We start from the raw sequence: 22,298 nt of genomic DNA, 5'->3' as shown, positions 1-22,298 counted from the left end.
TTTTATAGAAGAAATAAGTGCAGATTTATCTTTGTGGGCATCAAACAGATTCCACAGCATTGACCATTGTCTAGTAACTACTTTCCTGACACTGGAAGCTTTTTCTTTTTGCTAAAACTTAACATACTTAGCAAGAGACCATTGTCACATTACTAATTTGCTGAGCTGGCTTAGTAAACACAGTTTACTATCATGTTAATTTAGATTTTACGTTTCTAACTTTGTGTTTTAATAATTCAGAATAAACTGGAAAGTTACTATTAAATTTTGTGTGATTTGTGGAAAAATGGCACACTATATTACATTTCCTGGGAACAGATAAACTGTTGTTACACAATAAACACATGGGTTTTCCTCTGAATTTGACAAAACAATCAGTCCATGGTAAAACTGTAAGCTCTTTGCCTTTTAGCCACATTAAGTTCTTTGTCATTTAGCAACACTGTATTAAGAATAATCAACCACACAAAAGACACATAACTGACTCTCCACTCACAAGTTCTCATGTTATACTGCATAGCATGAAAACATTGCACAGGAAGAACTATCCATATAAACAACAATGTTTAAGAGGAGCAAACTTATTATTTGTGGCAAAGCTTCGTTGGGGTTAATGTGACTCTGTCTTCTATTCCCAACAATTGAGGTCTAATTTTTATTTGGGGAAATAATGAGTACAGCTTTGAGTGTACAAAAAATAGTTTTTTTCTGAAATTTTAGTTAATATCATAAATTGTCAGAACAAAAATCTGTTTACAAATGGTACAAGAAGAACATATCAGGGGCACAACGGTGCCCGGGGCCGCTGTGTCGCAGAAACGTGGCTTAAAGAGTGAGGGAAATTATATTCCAAGTGTGACAGGTGAGCTTGCAAGTACTATCTTCACAACATACAATTCCCGGTACTGCTGACAAAACGTACACTCACAAGCCAAAACATTATAACCAACACACACTGCAAAAATGAATACACACTGCAAGAATGAATACACACTGGTGGAGCCGCGAACACGTGATACAGTACGTAAAGTACACAGGTAGAGCAGAAATTAATGGTGAATGATTGTAGCAATGATATGTGCTGCAAAAGGGCAAATCCACTGATGTAACTGACTTTAACAAAGGGCAGAGTGCTATGGCCCAATGCCTGGGAATGAGAATCTTGGAAACAAAAGTGGTCAGCTGTTGACTTCCTAATGTCGTGAGCATCTACGATAAGTGGCTGAATGGTGTGTGTGTGTGTGTGTGTGTGTGTGTGTGTGTGTGTGTGTGTGTGTGTGTGTGTGTGTGTGTGTGTGTGTGTCGGGGGGGAGGGGGGGGGGGGGGGGAGGTGAAAAGGTGTTCGACATCCACGTCTCGTCACAGAATGTGGAATCGGAGGTTTCCCCATTGTGTAAAGTGGGATTGCAGCAGTAAGTAATGGATTGGTTGACAGATTACAATGCTGGTGAAGGCACGACTGTTTTGGAGCACACCATTCAGTGCTCTGCAGCAGATGCCCCTTTTTAACCCAATGACACCAATAATTACGATTTCCGAGGGTACACGGGCATCGAGATTTGACCGATCGATGGAAATATGTAACCAGGTGAGATGCATTGTATATCTTAATACACCAGGTTTGAACGGCTACCCAAAACGCGCATTATACCACAGGTGCAGGCTTACGGACAGAGGAGTACGCTGTGGGGGATTCACCTGGACTTCCGTGGAACTTGAGGCAGTAATCGAAGGCACTGCAACAGCTGCAGGCTACCTGGACATTATTGTAGATCAGCTGCATCCCCTCACTCTCTACATATGCCAGCAGGAAGCTATGACATTTTCCAGCAGGACAACTGTCCATGTCACAGTGCCAGAACCATACTACAGTGGTTTGAGGAGGAGGATGACAGCGAACTCATGTCGATGTTATGGCCACCGAATTCACCTGATCTGAACTCGACGAAACACAACAGGGACACTATCTGGCACCAATTCTGCACCCACAAACCACTGGCCCACAATTTCCAGAAACTGTGTGACCTGTGCACAGACAACTGGTGGTGCATACCTCCAGAAACCTGTGAAGAACTCGTCAAATCCGTGCTGCGCACAGTCGCTGCCGTATTGCGACCCGGAGGCAGACCAAAATAGTATTGAGCAGGCAGTCTCAATGTTTCCCTCATACACATACCGGGTGAGTCGCATAAGGCATAACTCTCATTTTATTTCATGAATAGATCAAGATAGTAGAACAACGGTCCTGCCAAACAGTGGGAAGTTGACGTGTAAAGCACAACTCTGCAACAGTTGGAAAAATTTCTGCCGACCTAGGTGCACATACGGCTGACTATAAGGGGAGGGGTACAAATAACCTCACAGATTAAGATACTTTTAATGGTGAGTGGAGGGGAGGGCTGACAGCAACACACGGCGTTGACCATAGTAATGTTATATAACTGCTGTGAATACTTTCTATTTCGCAATTTTACTCTTATGAGGGTTTACAAATGATGTTATACTTAAGAAATATAATTACAATATTATTATTATTTTATATAAAAGTACTATTTGAAACATTTTGGAGGGTGACATGACAACATACAATCAACTTAAAAACATATACATCGTACTTACGGAAGAGCTGACTACCTCTTTTTCTAAAAATTTATGTACAAGAACATATTTAACAAAAATTCCTCTTTTATAGAAGTCTAAGAGAAGTTATGCTACTTGTTTCAAAGAGAAATGAAGAATGTAAAACATGTTATAATGTGTTAACATTGGAATAAATAAACAAAATATCAAGAGGAGAAAACAGGTCGCTACTTATCGTAAATAAGACACATCGTGTTGCAGACAGACACAATTAAAAGACACACATAGCTTTTGACCACAGCCTTCATCAGTAAGGGAGAGACCACTGATGTTATTTTATTTCAATAAAACGAAAGCCATTTGGTTACAAAAACACACATTTCCTTGGAGTCAAAAGCCAGATTTAAAACACCTTCACTGATTTCAGAAATAACCTCAGAAAAAAGTAGGTCCCTTGAAAGAAGGGTATAAGGCAGGGAGGAATTGTGTAAACCAACACTATTTGTGACTGCCAAAAAAATGTTGGTTCTACTATGTTTGTTATTGTCGGTTATTACCCACTGTGTTATATCTACTATTTTACAAGTATTGTGTGATTTTTATTTAGAGAAATGTATAAGTACATAGTGTACAAACTGCCAGCAACTGACACCATTTTCTTCTTCTTGTCACCATTTTCTTCTTCTTGTCACCCATACTTTCTAACATATAAACTACTTTTGAAGTGCCAAAATATACTGCAACAAATAAAATGCCACACTGTACAACGCGCTGGCAGTGAGACAGTTGCAATTCCTGGAACCCATCGCCCACGGTCTCTGGCCTGCTGAGGAGCACCACAGTCCCGGTTCCAGGGTTAAATCGGGAAAATCCGCTGCATTACGCCCCACACAAACAGACCAGGCCTGCGGGCAGATCGGTGAGACTAGATCAGACTGACAGGGCCTGCATATTAGAGGCAAACGAATGGCTTCAGCTCAGCAGGCCCAGTCCATTACAGGTACCCACAGAAACAGCCTCCACTTTCGGCCCACCGTGGAAATCCACTCTTTTGGCCAGATATTCACGAGCCACAGACAGCATGTCGATGAAATAACACTGTGGTGATCGGTCCGTGCAACAGATAACTTGTTCAAACACTCTGAGAATCAATAATAATGAGGATAGGTAGCAACTCACTGTAAAGATGATTGCTGAGCCACAGACTGGCACATAGAAAAGACAATCGCACTCACGAGTAAATTTTCAGCCGTAGCTTTTGTCAGAAAACGAGAGAGCGCGCGCGCCCACACATTCACACAATCACTCAGACACAACTCGTGCACACGTGACTACCATCTCTGGCCGCTGCATCTACAGCCTCTGAGAATCTCGAAACAAACCACTCCTCGTGCCTCCCTGCCTCTCGTCGGCAGTTGCTAGGCTAGCGGCAAGAAGTGATGGTGGCACTGACTGCAAGCTGAGGAGAGTGGCAGGAAGAGGACAAGCAACAGGAATGAGGGAGTAGGGAAGTGGCACACGTACTCGTATGGACCCAGCCAGCGACGATGCACGACACCTCAGTAAACAAACCATTTCATCTACTGATACAAAAATGAGATTTTTTCCAGTGTTCCTTTCAAATTTCACTGACATTTCCGATTGAAATTCCCTGATTTCCATAACCTGTGGCAACCCTGTACTTCCGTATCTCTGTGAGTAAAAACATTTCGAGCATTTATCATACACCATAGATGTTTCTTTGTGTGCTATCATTAGCAAAGAACCATATATCGATAATCTCAATCATTTATGAAATATAACTACACGGTCTATTCAAAAAATTCTGGAACATTCGTTATTCCTCGCCAAAATTTTCATTGTCGTAAGTCTGTTAGTTATTGTTCAGTGCTGTATCGAGCAGAACATTGTTACGCACAGATGCGAATTTCGAGATGGCAGAGTTAGAGGAGCAACACACCTGCATTAAATTTTACGTGAAACTAAAGAAAACGTTCACAGAGACATCAAATTATGCTGGAATCCTACGGTGATGAGCGCTTAAGCCGTACTTAGTGTTACGAGTGGTTCACCTGGTTTAAAAATGGACAAACAGAAGTTAAAGATGACCCTCGTTCAGGAAACCCTTCGACATCTAACGAAAATGCTCGTGTCGGGAATGTCAAAGAAATTGTGCGTGGCAATCAAAGATTGATTGTCCAAGAGATTGCAAACAGTGTAACATTTCAGTTGGGTCATGTCACGAAATCCTGACACGGCATCTCAGAATGCACTGTATCGCCACCAAGTTCGTCCCATAGCTCCCAAGTCAAGACTAAAAAGACTTTCGCCTCGCCATCTGTGAAGAGCATTTGGACCGCGCAAATGAGAATGAGACGTTCCTTAAGAGAATCATAATTGGTGACGAGACGTGGGTCTATGCTTATGATGTTGACCAAGGTTCAGTCTTCACAGTGGGTTGGGAAAGCTTCTCCAAGACCAAAAAAAGCTCGTCAGGTCAATCAAATATCAATGCAATGCTGATAGTTTTCTTTGACTTTGAAGGATCAGTTCATCACGAATTCGCACCACATGGACAAACTGTTAACCGATGGTACTATCAGGACTTTTTGAGACACCTGCGCGGGAATGTGAGAAGGAAACAGCCTGAAATGTGGCAAGACAATCTGTGGCTCTTGCATCAAGATAATGCCCCTGCGCATTCATCCCTATTGGTGCGTGACTGTTGCACAAAAATCGAAATCACTGTGCTGCATCACCCTCCGCACTCTCGAGACCTGTCCCCTGCGGACTGTTTTTTATTCCCAATGTTGAAAACCCCATTGACAGGAGGAGGATTTGCAACACTAGACGAGATAAAAGAAAATTCGTAGATGGCAAAGTGGAAACAGCATTGGGAACGACGTACCAATTGTGGAGGAGAGGTTTCGAAGGAGACCACGCACAATAAGTAGAAGGTAAGCACTGAAAAAGTTTGTGGACAAAGTTACGAATTCTTTGAACAGACCTCCTATTGTTACGACCACACGAATCGCGATGTGCAGGAACGGAATTGGGTACACTGTGTGCCTCCGTTTACTGATATAAAAACCAATAACTTGAGATCTAAATGACAGATAACTCTGCTCTCAAATTTAAATAATTTCCATACCCCATCTACGTTCCACGTAAGGCAATGTACGAGGTAAGTTCAACCGGACACAAAGTTTATGCAATGCGTACCATCTCTCAGCACAGGTATCCACATTACGCAGGCAGTACAGTGACAACAAAGCCGTGTGCAGCACAGAATGCAGAGCGCACATATGTAGCAGTCGAGCGGTTAAATTTCGTCTGAAAATGACATTCATCACAAATCTGTATCAATCTCACAAAATATCATCTTTCGCACTCGGCTGCCTCTTTGCTTAATCAATTAAGAGAAATGTAGGCTTCATTTCATTGTCATTTCTCATCAATGTAAATTGACTTCGAATATAAATTTGTCACAAAAGGCATTAATTAACCACTGTGAAGTGATACACCGCTGTACAGATAACAGTAGCAGCCGATAACAGACTCACTGACAACAGTTTCTCGCGTGAAGGTACCTGCTTGCGATTCCACCTTCCCCTCCCCTTTCCGCCCTTCACTTGCCGTCACTGTTAGTAGCAACGAGCCAGCTAATTGCTCACTGTGATGGTGAGAGTGTGAACCAGACTGATGGAGAGGCCAGTCTAGGTGATCAATGCTAAATCATCAGCAAAAGTTAAACATTTGACAGTGATTTTGTGTCCAGATTCAGAGACATTTGATGTGTTTTCTCCATCCACTCAGACCTTTGTCCAGAACCAAGTTAAACAGCAGGGGGAGAGGCCGTCTCCTTGTCCAAACTCGTATACACGTCGCAAAAGGCTCAGAGGGTTCAACGAGCGATTTTACCGTCGATGGTGTGTTCAAATTAGTTGTCTGGTCTTGCTGCCCACTCTGAGGTCTTCCAGAGTGTCGAAAACACTGTCTCTCGAGAGAATTGCAAACCCTCATAAATCTGTAAAGCTGACTACTGCACTGGTACACTGGTGAATTCTTAATATTGTCCCCAGGTACCAAGCCCATTCTGTGCACAGTCGGCCCTTCCTGAATCCATTTGGTAGTTACCAATCAGGTGGTCAGTGTGTTGCTAAAGCCATTTGTGGGGAGTTTTGAAGACACTCTATATGTGATTGTCTAAAGACTGTGTAGTTGTTTGATCAGATTTGTCGCCTTCCTTATGCAGTTGGAGCATCAATGGACATTCCCAATCGTGTGGAATTGTTTCAGTTTCCCAGGTTTTTAAAAATAATGTGAACAATAAAAACTAATGAATGTGTCAGCAACTTTCACATCACAGAATCATAAAAAATAGAATCACCTTTTAGAATTTTTGTGCCTGACCTAAAATTCAAAGCATATTTTATAAAAATGTGTAACAATAATCGAAATTGCTGGATGGAAAATATGAAAAATAGTGGAAAGACAACTCACCTCCAGCTGACTGATGAGAGGCGCACAGAAACATGCAACAGCGCACAGTATTTATAGTAGCTTTCAAACTCACTCTCACTCTCACTCTCTCTCTCTCTCTCTCTCTCTCTCTCTCTCTCTCTCTATCTCTCTCTCGTGAAAGTACTCACATTCACACAAATAACCACACTGACACTCAACTGCTCACACTCATGGCTGCCATTCTGTGCGGCAGGGTGCCTGTGTGGTTGTTTGTGTGAATATGTGTACTTTACTAGAGAAAGAGCCAGATCTTGAACGCTAGTGTAAATACTGTTTTTCTGTTGCATGTTTTTATGTGCCACACACCAGTTAACTATATGTGAGTCGTTGCCTTCCCTATATTTTACATTTTATAAAAAAGTATTGTAACAAAATGCAAGTACTCATATTAAAATACTTATATGTGTATACATAATAAACAGTCAACAAAACCATAATCGAGAACATTTTATAAAACGCATCCTTAATGAAAAACTACAAGGAGAATGAGTCATTACTTAAAAAGAGTTGCAAACATCATGACAATGATAAAAAAGTTAAAAAGTTTTTAATTTTTTTTTAAGTTTTATGAATTTCATTATTTGTGCTGTTGCCCATACTTTTAAAATATCAATTTTAAATGATTCAGAGTTTACTATTATCCACTGGTCTTCTTGTCTTAGTTTTAATACATAACTTCAAAAATGTTATAAATTACCGGTGATGGGTGCAAACAACTAGAAGTCAATATTTTGGGAACAATTTGAAATTGAACACAATGAACAAAAGGAGCTACAGCTCGGTACTCCACGACGAATGAGCTGGAACAAATAATGAGTGACCACCCAAAATAGATTGAAATGAGACCAGCTGGATGGGGATGGTGAACAACCATTCCTTGGAAGTTTCCTCAGTCATTCCATTCAGTTTAGTTTAGTGAATGCACATATCAGAAATACAGAACGGAACAAGGTCAGTGCGTGCGCATGTGGAGCAGCAGCACCAGAGGTGCCGGAGTGGGGGGAGGTGGGAGGGAAGGGAAACAGTCGTGAGGGGGGCAAACTCTCCTCGATGCCTTTTCATTCTCTTTATTTGAGATACTATCCAAAGGCAATTTGTACTGAGAAATTTGAAATTTAGTACCTGCTACCAAAGAAATTCTGTGTTGCAATCACTCCTACAAAGGCCGAGCCAACCAACTGAGTGGCAGCAACTTCACCACGTGAGTGCAAATCTTCAGCCACCGAACTAAACTGTCTTAAGTACTGTCTGACAATAGAAGTGACTAATGCACCATTAAGAGTGAGAAACACAGTCACTGAATATACACAGCAAGATTGTAAAAACCCATACATTGAGAATGAAACAAGTGACAAGAGAACTACAGTCTACAGTTTAGATACACAATCACATATGAATAAATAAAAATGCTGCATAAAACACCTCGAAGAGTCTACGTCAATAAAATGTTACTTTAAATTGTGCCACGTCCCATGTGCTACTAGCAATAAAGCAATGACCCTCTGAATGTTATCATTAGACCTTCTCCAATTAACTTGATGTCTGAAATACATGTAACTCTACCTTCAAAAAGTGAAATGCCATTACGAAACTCAACATGACTGCATATGATCAGAGACATCACCTAAATTTCACTGATTTGCAAAAACAGTAACAGGCGATTTAGGCACAGCTTTGTAGACAAACCTTGTGACAATGTCGACTAGAACACGCTCCTTCAAGTTCTGGAGGTAAAGGGGGAGGGGGGGAGTGAAATACCATTTACCAGTCCAGTTGTACAGACACCAGACTGCACTTATCAAAGGAAACGAAAATGAAGCAGTGGCTGACGAGGAGAGTGACACAGCAATGTAGCCCATCCCCAATCTTATCCAATAGCATTGGGCAGGCAGTACAGGAAACCAAGGAGAAATTTGGAAAGGGAATTACAGTTCATGGAAAATAAACAAAAATTTTGGGCTTTGCTGATGATATTGTAATTCTGGTTGGTTGGTTGGTTGATTTGGAGGAAGGGACCAAACAGAGGTCATTGGCCAAATCAGATCAGGGAAGAAAGCTGGCCGTGCCCTTTCAGAGGAACCATCCTGGCATTTGCCTGAAGTGATTTAGGGAAATCACAGGAAACCTAAAGCAGTATTGTCGGACACGGGTTCGAACTGTCGACCTCCCGAATGAGAGTCCAGGGTGTCAACCACTGTGCCACCTTGCTCGGTACATTGTGACTCTGTCACACAAGGCAAAGGACTCTGAAGAGCAACTGAATGGAATGGACACTGTCTTGAAAAGACACAATAATATAAATAACAACTAAAGTAAAACAAGGATAATGAACTGCAGACAAAATCGGAGGGTATTAGGCTAAGAAACCAAACACTAAAAGTAGTACACGAGTTTTTGTATTTGTACATCGAAATAGCTGATGATGGCCAAAATAGGGAGCATATAAAACGCAGATGGGCAAAAGCAAGAAAAGCTTTTCCAATGAAGAGAAATCTGTTACCAATGAACATAAATTTAAGTGTTAATAAGTATTTTCTGAAGGATTTTGTCTGGGGTGTAGCCTTCTAAAGAGGTAAACAGGAACGATAAACAGTCCAGAAAAGAAAGGGGGATAGAAGATCAGATTGGTAGACTGAGTAACTAAAGGAGGTACGAGATGACGATCCACCACGAACAGCACAGGTCTAGCACGACAGCTTTCTGGAGGTGGAACAGGTGGAATTAAGATAATTAACATACACATTATCTGCACTCAGAAATAGTTAAAGTAATCTTAAGCCCCCACGAATCTGTGCATGCGCGTGGACAGCGACAACTCGAATGTGCACAGGAGGGTATCCTCAGAGTATCCTTTCTGCTGTTACTGTTTATGGTTTACTGTTGTTGTTGACATCTGTCAGCAGCTAACTTCGAGTTTTCGTATGGGAGATTTTGCAATTATCAGTGCTTAAATTATAACAAATATCGATATTCAACAAAAGCAATATTTTTGGCCAAAAAACTTTTTATTACAAGCGGTTTGTGAAAAGCATTCTTTGTACCGACTGCATCGTATTCTAGAAGTGGAATGGACCATGAAAGCATCAAGTGTTCTATTTCACATGTATAGTGAAGAAAGGTATCGTATGAGCATCAACCTGCTGTATCATAATAAAATATGTCAGCAATCAATTATTTCTGAGTAAATATGTGTATACCTTTATGTATGCGATTTTCGACTTGTTTATATAGTGCTGTAATGTACGAAAAGGCACAGTTGATATGATTGCATCTTTTGCTTTATTTCAACATGCCTGGCAGGAGGGTCACAAAGGGAACAACAATAATGACTGAGTGAAGCTGCCTCCTACATTACTGTGTCTCCTGAGCAAATTCCTTCCTGTATAATCAACAGAAGCTTGTTGAAATAAGTTGCATCCATTCTCACGAAGTTCTGAAATTCCTGAAGGTATTTGGGCCTAAATTACTTCATTAATAGGGAATATGTGCCCCAGCCCCTACCTTCGTCCCTTCTTCCCAGCCAGGTTTTCAGCCGACGACATCCGACTTTTTGTTGTCGTTATCGTGCCCGTCCTAAGTGTTATAGACACTGCCACAGCAGTAGCTCCAAAAACAACCACATCGTCCATGCACAAAATTCTGTGTAAACTTAAATTTAGATAAAGTTGCTACTCACCATATAGCGGAGATGCTGATTTGCAGACAGCCACAACAAAAAGATTGTCACAACATAAGCTTTCAGCCATCAAAGGCCTCTGTCAAAAATAAGACAACCGAGGCGCGCACAAAATTTTTCTACGCTTACTTTTTACTTATTGTGCACGGTCTCCGAACAACTCTTCTCCACAATCGATACACCACTCACAATGTCGGTTCCACTTCCAGAAGCAGTCTCGGTACACCTCTTGGTGGCTAGCACGAAATGCTGTCTATGAATTTTCTTCTCTCATCCATTGTTGCAAATCTTCATTCTTTCAATGAAATAGTCAACTTTGGAAATATAAAAAAAAAAGTCCGCAGGTGCCAGAATACCGAGGATGAGACAGCACAAAGATTTTGTTTTTTGTGCAATAGTCATGTGCCAACAGGGATGAAAATGCAGATGCATTATCGTGATGCAAGAGCTACGAATTTTCTCACCACATTTCAGGCCATTTCCTCCTCACATTTCCTTGCAGGCATTGCAACATGTGTCCATAGTACCATCAATTAACAGTTTGTCCCTGGGGCACGAATTCATGATGAACTAATCCTTCAAAGTCAAACTAAAATATCAGCACAGCTTTCACATTTGACCTGGTCTGGTGGGCTTTTATTGGTCTTTGAGAACCTTTACCGACCCACTGTGGAGATGGAACCTCAGTCTCTAAGGAACATCTCACTCTCATTTGTGCGATCCAAAAACTCCTCAGTGGTCTTTCTGGTCTCCACTCGTGGGCCATGGGACAAATTTGGCAGCAACAAGATGCACTGTAACATGCTGTGTCAGTATTTTTCGACATTATCCAACTGAAATATTACGTTCTTTTCCAATCTCTCAGGCAGTCGGTCTTTGACTGGCACCCACAGTTTTGTTGACATTCCTGACAAGAACGTCGTCGGCTGACGTCGAAGGGCATCCTGGACGAGGGTCATCTAACTTCCATCCGGCTATTTTTAGGCCGTGTGAGCTATTCGTAACACCGAGTACGGCTTAGGCAGTCACCACTGTAGGCTTCCTGCATCATTTGGTGTGTCTCTGCAAAGGTTTTCTCGAGTTTCGTGCAAAATTTAATGCACACGCATTGCTCCTCTAACTCCGTCATCTCGAAATTCGCAAACTGTGCAACAACGTTCTACTCTACACAGCACTAAACAATAACTAATAGACATACAACAATGAAACTTCTCGCAGTTACACATTAAACACAGACGCGGGCAAGGATCCAACCGTGTTTCGATCCAACACCACATTGCTGCGAAGTTACGAATGTTCCAAAATTTTTTGAACAGACAAGAGATTGACACTGAGGGAAGGACTGGAAGAACAAGAAGCGGTCACTAACACAAACGTCACTGTGGACTCTCCAGTGAGTGGACAGATGGGAGATGACAAGGACTGCAGTTGCCAAAACGTACCATGCAACACAGAAGAGTGGGGGCACCAGTATTCGAGAGACAAAGATCAAGTTGTGCCAATAAGCTTTTGAGGTCTTGACCGCGAGCCGTGATAGTCACGGGAATTGAAATCGCCCGAGATTAGGAAAGGTGGGAGGGAACTGAGAGGCCATTGCAAACAACATGTTCTGAGACACTTTACCATCAGGAGTGATGTAAACATTACAGATGGTAATATCCTGAAATTCCCTTACCCAAACAGCCACAGCCTCCAAAGGTGTATTACGAGGCCCTAGTTCGCTATATAATGTGTCCAGATGTGCAAACAACGCCTGACACCCTGTCATAGGTAGCACTATTCTTTTAACATCCCCGGTACCCACAAAAGGCCGCAGTCCGCATTGCTGGAAACCAAGTCTTCTCGAGGGCAATGCAGAGCACAGGTGAAGCGCTTAAAAGATGATGTAGCTCAGCCAGGTGATAGAAAAAACCACTACAATTGCACTGGAGAATAATGCGGTCGATGTAATACGAGGCCACGCAGGGACCGAGGGGGCGGGTTATGTCTTAGGGTCACCTGCTGCCACTGGTTGAGGGGTTAAGACACCAACACACATTGGTCCTGGTTCCACTGTGTGGTGCAACCAGGGACCTCCAGGGTTGCCAGAATCTCTGTCTCGGCCACAGGAGTGGAATAGGTGGCATCTGATGGTGTGGGTGCCTCCAGAACCTGTCTCTCCTTGTAGAACTTTTTATTGTTTTTGGGTGATTGTGAGGGCTTCTCTAAACGTAATGACGATGATCACGATGCACTGTGACCAGCAGCTTGTAGCTCCTTCAGTCACTATACGATATCCGGTTGTAGACTGGCAGGAGCCTCGTAACGAAGTTTCCTTCCTGGCGAGAGAAGCTGGAGGAAGCTGATTTGTCTCTGGCTGTGAGGTGAGGACCAATGTCTCCAGTACGCGGGAAGCCATTGATCCCTAAGTAGGTAGGGAGAAGTAGCAAGAGGAGAGCTCCAAACATTCGGGGGTAGGGATTGGGGGGAGGGGGGGGGGTCCGGGTGGTGTAATAGAAGAGACTATGTTTACCACAGGGGGCAACATCGTCATAGTTGCAGCATAGGACACTGTTATACATGCTGGCTACAACTGCTCACACTAGTTCTTGGCATCTTGATAAGTTAGTTTGTCTGGGGTCTTACATTCTTGGAAACGGTTCAATCTGGCGAGCAGGGAGAATGGTGCTTTCCACAGCCGACACAGATTTGGGGGGGGGGGGGGGGGGGGGGGGGGGGGGGGGGGCAACGGGTGAGAAAAAAAAAAAAAAAAAAAAAATGCCGCAACTTGACTAGAAGAAGGCATATACTGATAGGACACATCTATATTCTATGTCATCAAGGAATAGTAAATTTGGTAATTGATGGGAGGGGGTAAAAATTTTAGGAGGAGCCAAAGGCTTGAGCACAGTAAGCAGTTTCAAGTGGATGTAGTTTGCAGTGGTTATGCAGAGATGAAGAGACTTGAACAGAATAGAGTAGGGCGGAGAGCTGTGTAGTAGCAGTGGTGGGTGAGGTTGTGGTAGTGGTAGCAGTAACATTTATACAAACTATTATCACACAACCAAAGGAAATTTGAGTGTTAACAGACCTTCACCAATGGGAAGGCTATCTCCAACAGCAGCAAATACTTATTGCCTAACGAGCAAATTTTGTGTTCTGCGGTAGGAACAGATGTGCACAGCCACAGAGCGCGAACTGACCTTCAGGGAGTCCATGGCGGAGACTTGCTGACGCGTCGCCTCGAAAAGTCGGTCGACCGTCATCTCGGCAGCGGCACGGAACTGCTGCTGGCGTGCCGCGTAGCAGACCGACCGTGCACGGTTGTTCATCAGGTGGTAGGCGTTCCACATGTCCGCATCCATACGCTGAGTGCAATCCCGTATACTCTGGAGACAGAAAGGTGGAGGTGCACCTTTAGATTTCTACTGTTTGTGGGAAAATTTACACACTGAGATGAGTTTACAAAATTAATGGATCATTAAATAACAATACAAGTTATTCATACATACCTGCAGGGTTTCAGAAGAAGAATGCACGAAAACTGCAAGTCGTATGGAAAAGGGGACAAGTGTCGGTGGATAGAATATATCTACCAGTTTAGATATGCAACACAGGGTGAGTCTCAAGGTTTTCCCCCAGTTTCTGGAGGGTGTTCCTTAGGTTATTTGGAACAAAAAATGTAAATAAAGTAATGGGATCAGGTCCATAATTAATGAGCTACAGTAGTAGAAAAACTCAGGATAATGGCAGAAAAAAACTTTTATTGCGGGATTTCACTATCAAAAATGCACATATAATTAATTTAAACAATTCTGTAGCAGTCTCTTGTACTCAGAGTGGATTTAAAACAAGTATTCACAATTTCCTCCCTGCATTTGAAGACAAAGATTTGCACAGGAGTGAACCGCACGAGTAGCATTTCGTAATTTCACACGCTCATTCCTTACTGATGTTACAGCATCGAAAATGCATAGTATCAATTCTCGTGTTTCCATTTTAACTTCGTACACGATGTCTTTCATCCATCCCCAGATGCAGTAATCTAAGGGTGTTAAATCTAGGGATCTGGCAGTCCAGTCGATAGGGCCCCGCAACCTATCCGTCGATGTGGGAATTGCTGATTAAGGTAAGCCGTTACCACACGGTGAAAGTGTGCAGGTGCCCCGTCATGTTGGACATACGTGTGGCATCTTGATTCCAGACGAATGTCTTCAAAAAGCTGTGGGGAGTCTTCCCATAAAAAGTTATCGTACATCTGACCATTTTGAAATTGAGATACTACCGTGGCATGGGGATTTTCGTCTGCCCAGACATGCACATTATACATGTTGTTGATGCAATCTCTTGTAAAGGTTGCCTCATCACTGTACATTATGAAGCGATAGAGATGCCAATTTCCACGTAACCAGTTACAAAAGTGTAAATGGTTGGCACAATCATGTCGCTCTAAATGATGAACTTTCTGCACATGAAAAGGATACAGTCCATTCTCATGAAGGCTCCTACATACCTTAGAATGTGAAATGTTCAGTCGGGTAGCTAGGTGTCTTGTACTCTAACGAGGACTGCGCTCTACTGAATTAAGAATGTAGTCCTCTTCTTGAACGTCACGACGTCTTTCGGAGTGAATACGAATATGGGAAGAGTACCAGTTTCTAGCAATGTTGGGTACGTTCCACTAAATGTTTTGGCACTCGGGATCCTACGATTAGGATACCGACGGTGCTCTTCGGCAACAGCAGCTTTCGCATTACCGTCACATAAGCCCAAAATGTACACCGTCTCTCCGTACTCCTGCGATGAAAACTTGCACAGCTTTGCAAAGTGTACTGTAGACAGGTGACGACAACAGTAAACAGTGACTGCAGTATCAGCAACACAGTTGTTATGCAAATGTACCACTTGCTGCACTTGTCTACCTAAGACTGATTGTGTGTTCTGTGAACACAAGTGTAGCACTCCGTACACCGTGGCACGTTTCGGAACTCTGTTGTAGCCCTCGAATTATTGATCTGATCACATTACAGTATTTACATTTTTTGTTCCAAATAACCTACGGAATAACCTCCAGCAACCGGGGGAAAACCTCAACGACTCACCTTGTAATGCATTCTGGCAGAGTTGGACTGTGCACCAGTGGGGGCAGTCGTGTTGGAGCTCGCCATACAATGGAGCGACACACGTGGTGTTGTGTTCTCAAATCTGCAAAATTTGAGTTCACTGTGACTAGTCAGTTACAATTTCGTGTCAAATATAAAGCAGAAGTTCCAACAGACTAAACGGTCCACGGGTAGCACAATATACTCCACGAGACTGTATGCTAATGTGGCATGAAGAATACTGGCACCTCGTGCAAATTCCTCAGTGTAACAATTTGTAGGGATGTGGAACGGAGCAACCAGAAGAGCTCAGTCACAGGTAAAGCATGTGGCCAACTTGGGTCAATCAGTAGAATACTAGGGAAATGCAATTAGTCCACAAAAGAGACTGCTTACAAATCACTCTTGCAATCCATTCTAGAATAAGTGTGTGGGACCCGTACCAAACAGGATCAATGGGGAATATTGAACATATACAGGGAAGGTGGAGGAGTGCACAGAGATGCTAAAAACACTGAACTGATGGACACCTGAGGATGGATGCAAACTTTCCTGAAAAAGGCTACTTACATAGTTTTAAGAATGAGCTTTAAAGGATGACTACGAATATACTACAACTCCCTATGTATCACTCCTGGAGGGATTGTGACAACAATATTAGACTAATTACTGGGCACAGTGCACAAAGGCATTTAAACAGGCATTCTCTCCACGATCCATGATCGGGAATTGAACGATAAGAAGCACTAATAACTGGTACAATGGCAAGCACCATCTACCACGCACTTCACAGTGGTTTGCAGAGTACAGACATAGATATAGAACAGCCTCAACATTGAATTGGATGTGCTTCCCATCACGGCACTTCTCTTTTCCTGTGGCCCCTGTACTCACCTGACATAATACCGTGAGATTTATTTTTATCTGGTTACATCAAAGACCATTTGCTCCTGAGTCTTAATTTGAAAGAGTTGCAAGGAAGGATAATTAATGAGGTCGCTGATATCGATCATTATGTGTCGGTGTGAGTAAAGCGAGAGTTTGACTGTGGTATTGACTTGCCTGTAGTGAGCACCTGTAATGAGAATTGAAAACTAGGATACATGCACTGCCCACTGGCGTGTGTGTACTTTCTCTGTGCCCTGTTTCGTGCAGTCGTCTCGTGAAACCCCAGAAGTTCTAATGAATAACCCTGTAAATTAAGCTAGGGTAGTTCGGAATATCCGGACGGCAACCGTTTCATCGAAAGATTTCCCTGAGAATTTCAGATTTTTTCTGGTTCAAAATTTCCTGAACCCATGTTTGTCGCAAATTGCAGCAAGTCTCACTTTATTAGTTTTCCGTGCCACAAATTATTTGGGTTGATACGTCACTCATTAGTGATTATTCCAACTTCATCCATTACAGAAAATGTGATACCTACGAAACTAATGATTCTTTGTTATTCAATAAATACTGTTCAGTTCTAATACTCTGTAGGATACTGAACTCGAATTTTAAATATAACTTCCAGCATTACTGTCACCGAACCATGCCATTCAGGTGTGCAGCACACTCAAATATACGAGACAGCCTCACAGAAATGCACACTGAAGTGTTGCCACTGAAATATAACATCGTGGACTTTGGTAGCAATGACACATCTTGTTTCAAACCAGACGATCATCAGATTACGGTAACTGTTAACGTTAAGCTAGAGACAGAGAGAAATTCGGTAAAGTATTACTTTGAACTGAAATTAGAAAAAAGGACTGTGACTTGACTATTCATTTCTGATCTACGAAACATGGAAACTGAAAGATAGGCAAGTATTTATATCAAAAAAATTAAAATAAAAAAAACTTAACTACTGTGCAAGTTATGAATCTGCACTTACAAGATGAATTCCTAAGCATAGCTGCTCTCTGTCAGTCACAAAATGTGAAACAGACACCACCAATCATTTCCAGAACAGACCCTGTATTTCCAGTAAACAATTTCTTTGAGAATTCCCAGTATTCCAGACAAGCTCCACACCGAATATGAAGTGTGATCGAAAAATAATAGGAATTTTTTAATTTCGCAGTCTTTACACATCCTATTTTCAAACTTCTTTTATCTTGTGGGTAGACATCATTCTGATGAATGTTTGCCCTTTCAGCTGTTGTGAATATAGAACATTGTTGACAGTCAAAAAGATTGTGTGCGTTTTCAAGCGTTTCAAGAATTTGCACTAAATTTTGCTTTAAAAAATGGAATAAATTGCAGTCCGCATTCGAAATGTTGCCTATGGCTTTTGGCGAATCTACTATGAGCAAGAGAAGAGTTTACAAGAGGTATAAATGTTTCAAAGAGGATCGAGAAGATGCTGAAGACGACGACTGCACTGAATGCCCCAGAACATCAATTGGTGATGACAATGCAGAGCAAGTAAAGAAAGTGGCTCTGGAAAATCAGCAAATCACCATCAGAGACGTTTCTGACAGTAGTAGTAGTAGTAGTAGTAGTAGTAGTAATACTTGTGCCCTTCAGTTGAGAGAGTGGTTTGATGCAGCCCACCACACTACACTATCCTGCAAGCTGCTTCATCTCCAAGTAACTATTGCAACCTACATTCTTCTGAATCTGCTTAGTGTATTCATCTCTTGGTCTCCCTCTACGATTTTTACCCTCTGCGCTGCCCTCCAATGCTAAATTTGTGATCCCTTGATGCCTCAGAATATGTCCTACCAACCAATCCCTTCTTCTAGTCAAGTTGTGCCACAAATTTCTCTTCTCCCCAACTCTATTCAATACCTCCTCATTAGTTATGTGATCTACCCATCTTATCTTCAGCATTCTTCTGTAGCACCACATTTCGAAAGCTTCTACTCTCTTCTTGTCTAAACTATTTATCGTCCATGTTTCACTTCCATACATGGCTACACTCCATACAAATACTTTCAGAAACGACTTCCTGACACTTAAATCTATACTCGATGTTAACAAATTTCTCTTCTTCATAAATGCTTTCCTTGCCATTGCCAGTCTACATTTGATATCCTCTCTACGTTGACCATCATCAGTTATTTTGCTCCCCAAATAGTAAAACTCCTTTACTACTTTAAGTGTGTAATTTCCTAATCTAATTCCTTCGGCATCACCCGATTTAATTAGACTACATTCTTTTTTCCTCGTTTTGCTTTTGTTGATGTTCATCTCATATCCTCCTTTTAAGACACTGTCCGTTCTGTTCAACTGCTCTTCGGGGTCCTCTGCTGTTTCTGACAGAATTACAATGCCATCGGCGAACCTCAATGTGTTTATTTCTTCTCCATGGATTTTATTACCTACTCCGAACTTTTCTTTTGTTTCCTTTACTGCTTGCTCGACATACAGATTGAATAGCATCGGGGAGAGGCTACAATCCTGTCTCACTCCCTTCCCAACCACTGCTTCCCTTTCATGCCCCTCGACTCTTATAACTGCCATCTGGTTCCTGTACAAATTGTAAATAGCCTTTCGCTCCCTGTATTTTACCCGAGCCACCTTTATAATTTGAAAGAGAGTATTCCAGTCAACATTGTCGAAAGCTTTCTCTAAGTCTGCAAATGCTAGAAACATAGGTTTGCCTTTTCTTAATGTATCTTCTAAGGTAAGTCGTAGGGTCAGTATTGCCTCACGTGTTCCAACACTTCTACGAAATCCAAACTGATCCTCCCAGAGGTCGGCTTCTGCCAGTTTTTCCATTTGTCTGTAAAGAATTCGCGTTAGTATTTTGCAGCTGTGACTTATTAAACTGATAGTTTGGTAATTTTTACAACTATCAACACTTGCTTTCTTTGAGACTGGAATTACTATATTCTTCTTAAAGTCTGAGGGTATTTTGCCTGTTTCATACATCTTGCTCACCAGATGGTAAAGTTTTGTCAGGGCTGGCTCTCCCAAGGCTATCAGTAGCTCTAATGGAATGTTATCTACTCCTGGGGCCTTGTTTCGATTCAGGTCTTTCAGTGTTCTGTCAAACTCTTCACGCACTATCATATCTCCCATTTCATCTTCATTTACGTCCTTTTCCATTTTCATAATATAGCCCTCAAGTACATCGCCCTTGTATAGAGCCTCTTCCACCTTTCTACTTTCCCTTCTTTGCTTAAAACTGGGTTTCCATCTGAGCTCTTGATACTCGTGCAAGTGGTTCTCTTTTCTCCAAAGGTCTCTTTAATTTTCCTACAGGCAGTATCTATCTTACCCCTAGTGATATACGCCTCTACATCCTTACATTTGTCCTCTAGCCATCCCTGCTTAGCCATTTTGCACTTCCAGTCGATCTCATTTTTGAGACGTTTGTACTCCTTTTTGCCTACTTCATTTACTGCATTTTTATATTTTCTCCTATCATAAATTAAATTCAATATCTCTTCTGTTACCCACGGATTTCTACTAGCTCTCGTGTTTTTATCCACTTGATCCTCTGCTGCCCTCACTATTTCATCTCTCAAAGCTTCTTCTACTGTATTTCTTTCCCCTGTTCTTGTCAATCATTCCCTAATACTATCTCTGAAACTCTCTACAACCTCTGGTTCTTTCCGTACATCCAGATTCTATCTCCTTAAATTCCCACCTTCTCGCATTTTCTGCAGTTTTAATCTACAGTTCATAACCAATAGATTGTGGTCAGAGTCCACATCCACCCCTGGAAATGCCTTACAATTTAAAACCTGGTTGCTAAATCTCTGTCTTACCATTATATAATCTATCTGATATCTTCTAGTATCTCCAGGGTTCTTCCATGCATACAACCAACCTTCTTTCATGATTCTTGAACCAAGTGTTAGCTATGATTAAGTTATGCTCTGTGCAAAATTCTACCAGGCGGCTTCCTCTATCATTCCTTATTCACCTACAACTTTTCCTTATCCTCCTTTTCCTACTATCGAATTCCAGTCCCCCTCGACTATTAAATTTTCATCTCCCTTCACTATCTGAGTAATTTCTTTTATCTCATCACACATGATGAGATAATGTGAGCATATTCTTTGGCTCACGCCAAGCAACTTTTTGAGATGTTTTGGCACGAAAACTGTAGCAGCAAAGTTTGTTCCGAAATTGCTGAATTTCAAACAAAACCAATACTGCCTACACATCGCTCAGGAATTGCTCACTGAAGTCAACAACGTTCCAGAACTACCAAAGAAGCTTATGACAGGTGATGAAACACAGGTACAGCGATACAACATTGAAACCGAGGTCCAGTTGTACCAATGGAAACTGTGTGAAGAGCGAAGACAGAAAAAAATTGACAAGTTCGATCGCATGAGAAGGTTCTTCCGACCGTTTTCTTCGATTCCAACGGGATAGTGCACCACAAGTTCCTGCTTTATCGTCATATGGTCAATAATTAATACTACCTGGAAGTTACGCACTGTTTGCTTAAAGCTATCTGAAGAAAACGACCAGAATTGTGGCAAAACCACTCATGAAAACAGCATCGTGATAATGCTCCAGCTCAGACTTCAATGCTTGTTCGTGATTTTTTGGAGAAAAAAGGAACACCATTATGTGGCCTCAATCACAATATTCGCCACACACAGCCGATGTGACTTATTTCTGAGGCCTGAGAGAACCATGAAAGGATGTCATTTTGCCACCATTAATTAGATAAAAACAGAATCACTGAAGGAGTTCAATACACATATTGCAAAGAAGGAAAAGTCAGAAATTATTCAGCAGCAGCTCATTTTTTACGTAACTTTTCAGACTGACACAGACATTGCAACACAGGAAAAGGAGTCTGAAGCCAAGATACCTGCATCACAGAACTGCTGCAGCTGCTGCTTCCAAGTGCAAGAAGATGAAATTTATAATCTACAGCAGCTATAAAATACACACACAAACAGACCATCACAGACGTAGTTACATCACAGTCTGTCTGTGTATATCAGTTAATGAACAGGCTGCCTAGCCAGATTAGGTTCTCAGGTATAATTTACTGAGACTTCAAAATTTTCTTTCATATATGTAGCTGCAACTGAGCTAGAGCGCCCATTCAACGATGGCCAAAAAAGGGCGAAGATGGGAAAATATTGTGTAGTTGCAATTTTTTGTTCAGTGGTAGGGGGAGTGGCACGGAAAACATACTGAAAATCTCCACCTGTGGTGAGTGAGCATCACGAAAGGTCACTTTTTTATATTTTTCTTCAATTACTCTCACACAGCAGCTCCTAGTGAAAATGTTTCCGAGTACAAAATTAAACTACATTAAATTTCAGAAAAAAAGGTTCCTATTCATATTTTCTCTAGAACTAATAGTTCCTGTATTGCAGAGGTCTGAAAAATCACAAATTATTAAAAATAGTGTTTTAACAGTATAAAATTAATGTTTATTGTTAACTGAAGAGGGGCTCTGAGCACTATGGGACTTAACATCTGTGGTCATCAGTCCCCTAGAACTTAGAACTACTTAAACCTAACTAACC

The 22,298-nt window shown here is 41.8% G+C and overlaps 1 protein-coding gene across 6 annotated transcripts in view; it reads right to left on the bottom strand.

Moving 5' to 3' along the window:
• Positions 1 to 22,298, bottom strand: part of LOC126426814 (protein brambleberry-like) — a 207,469-nt gene that overhangs the window by 127,522 nt on the left and 57,649 nt on the right. For all 6 annotated transcript variants that reach the window (XM_050088818.1, XM_050088822.1, XM_050088819.1 and 3 more), the window contains exon 4: positions 13,963 to 14,148. In XM_050088818.1, the coding sequence (XP_049944775.1) occupies positions 13,963 to 14,148 (186 nt within the window). The remainder of the gene's footprint in view (positions 1 to 13,962; positions 14,149 to 22,298) is intronic.

Source organism: Schistocerca serialis, chromosome 11 (genome assembly GCF_023864345.2).
Source record: "Schistocerca serialis cubense isolate TAMUIC-IGC-003099 chromosome 11, iqSchSeri2.2, whole genome shotgun sequence".
Lineage (NCBI taxonomy): Eukaryota > Metazoa > Arthropoda > Insecta > Orthoptera > Acrididae > Schistocerca > Schistocerca serialis.
The sequence above is the reverse complement of the archived record's forward strand: the minus strand, read 5'-3'. Positions and strand labels throughout refer to the sequence as shown.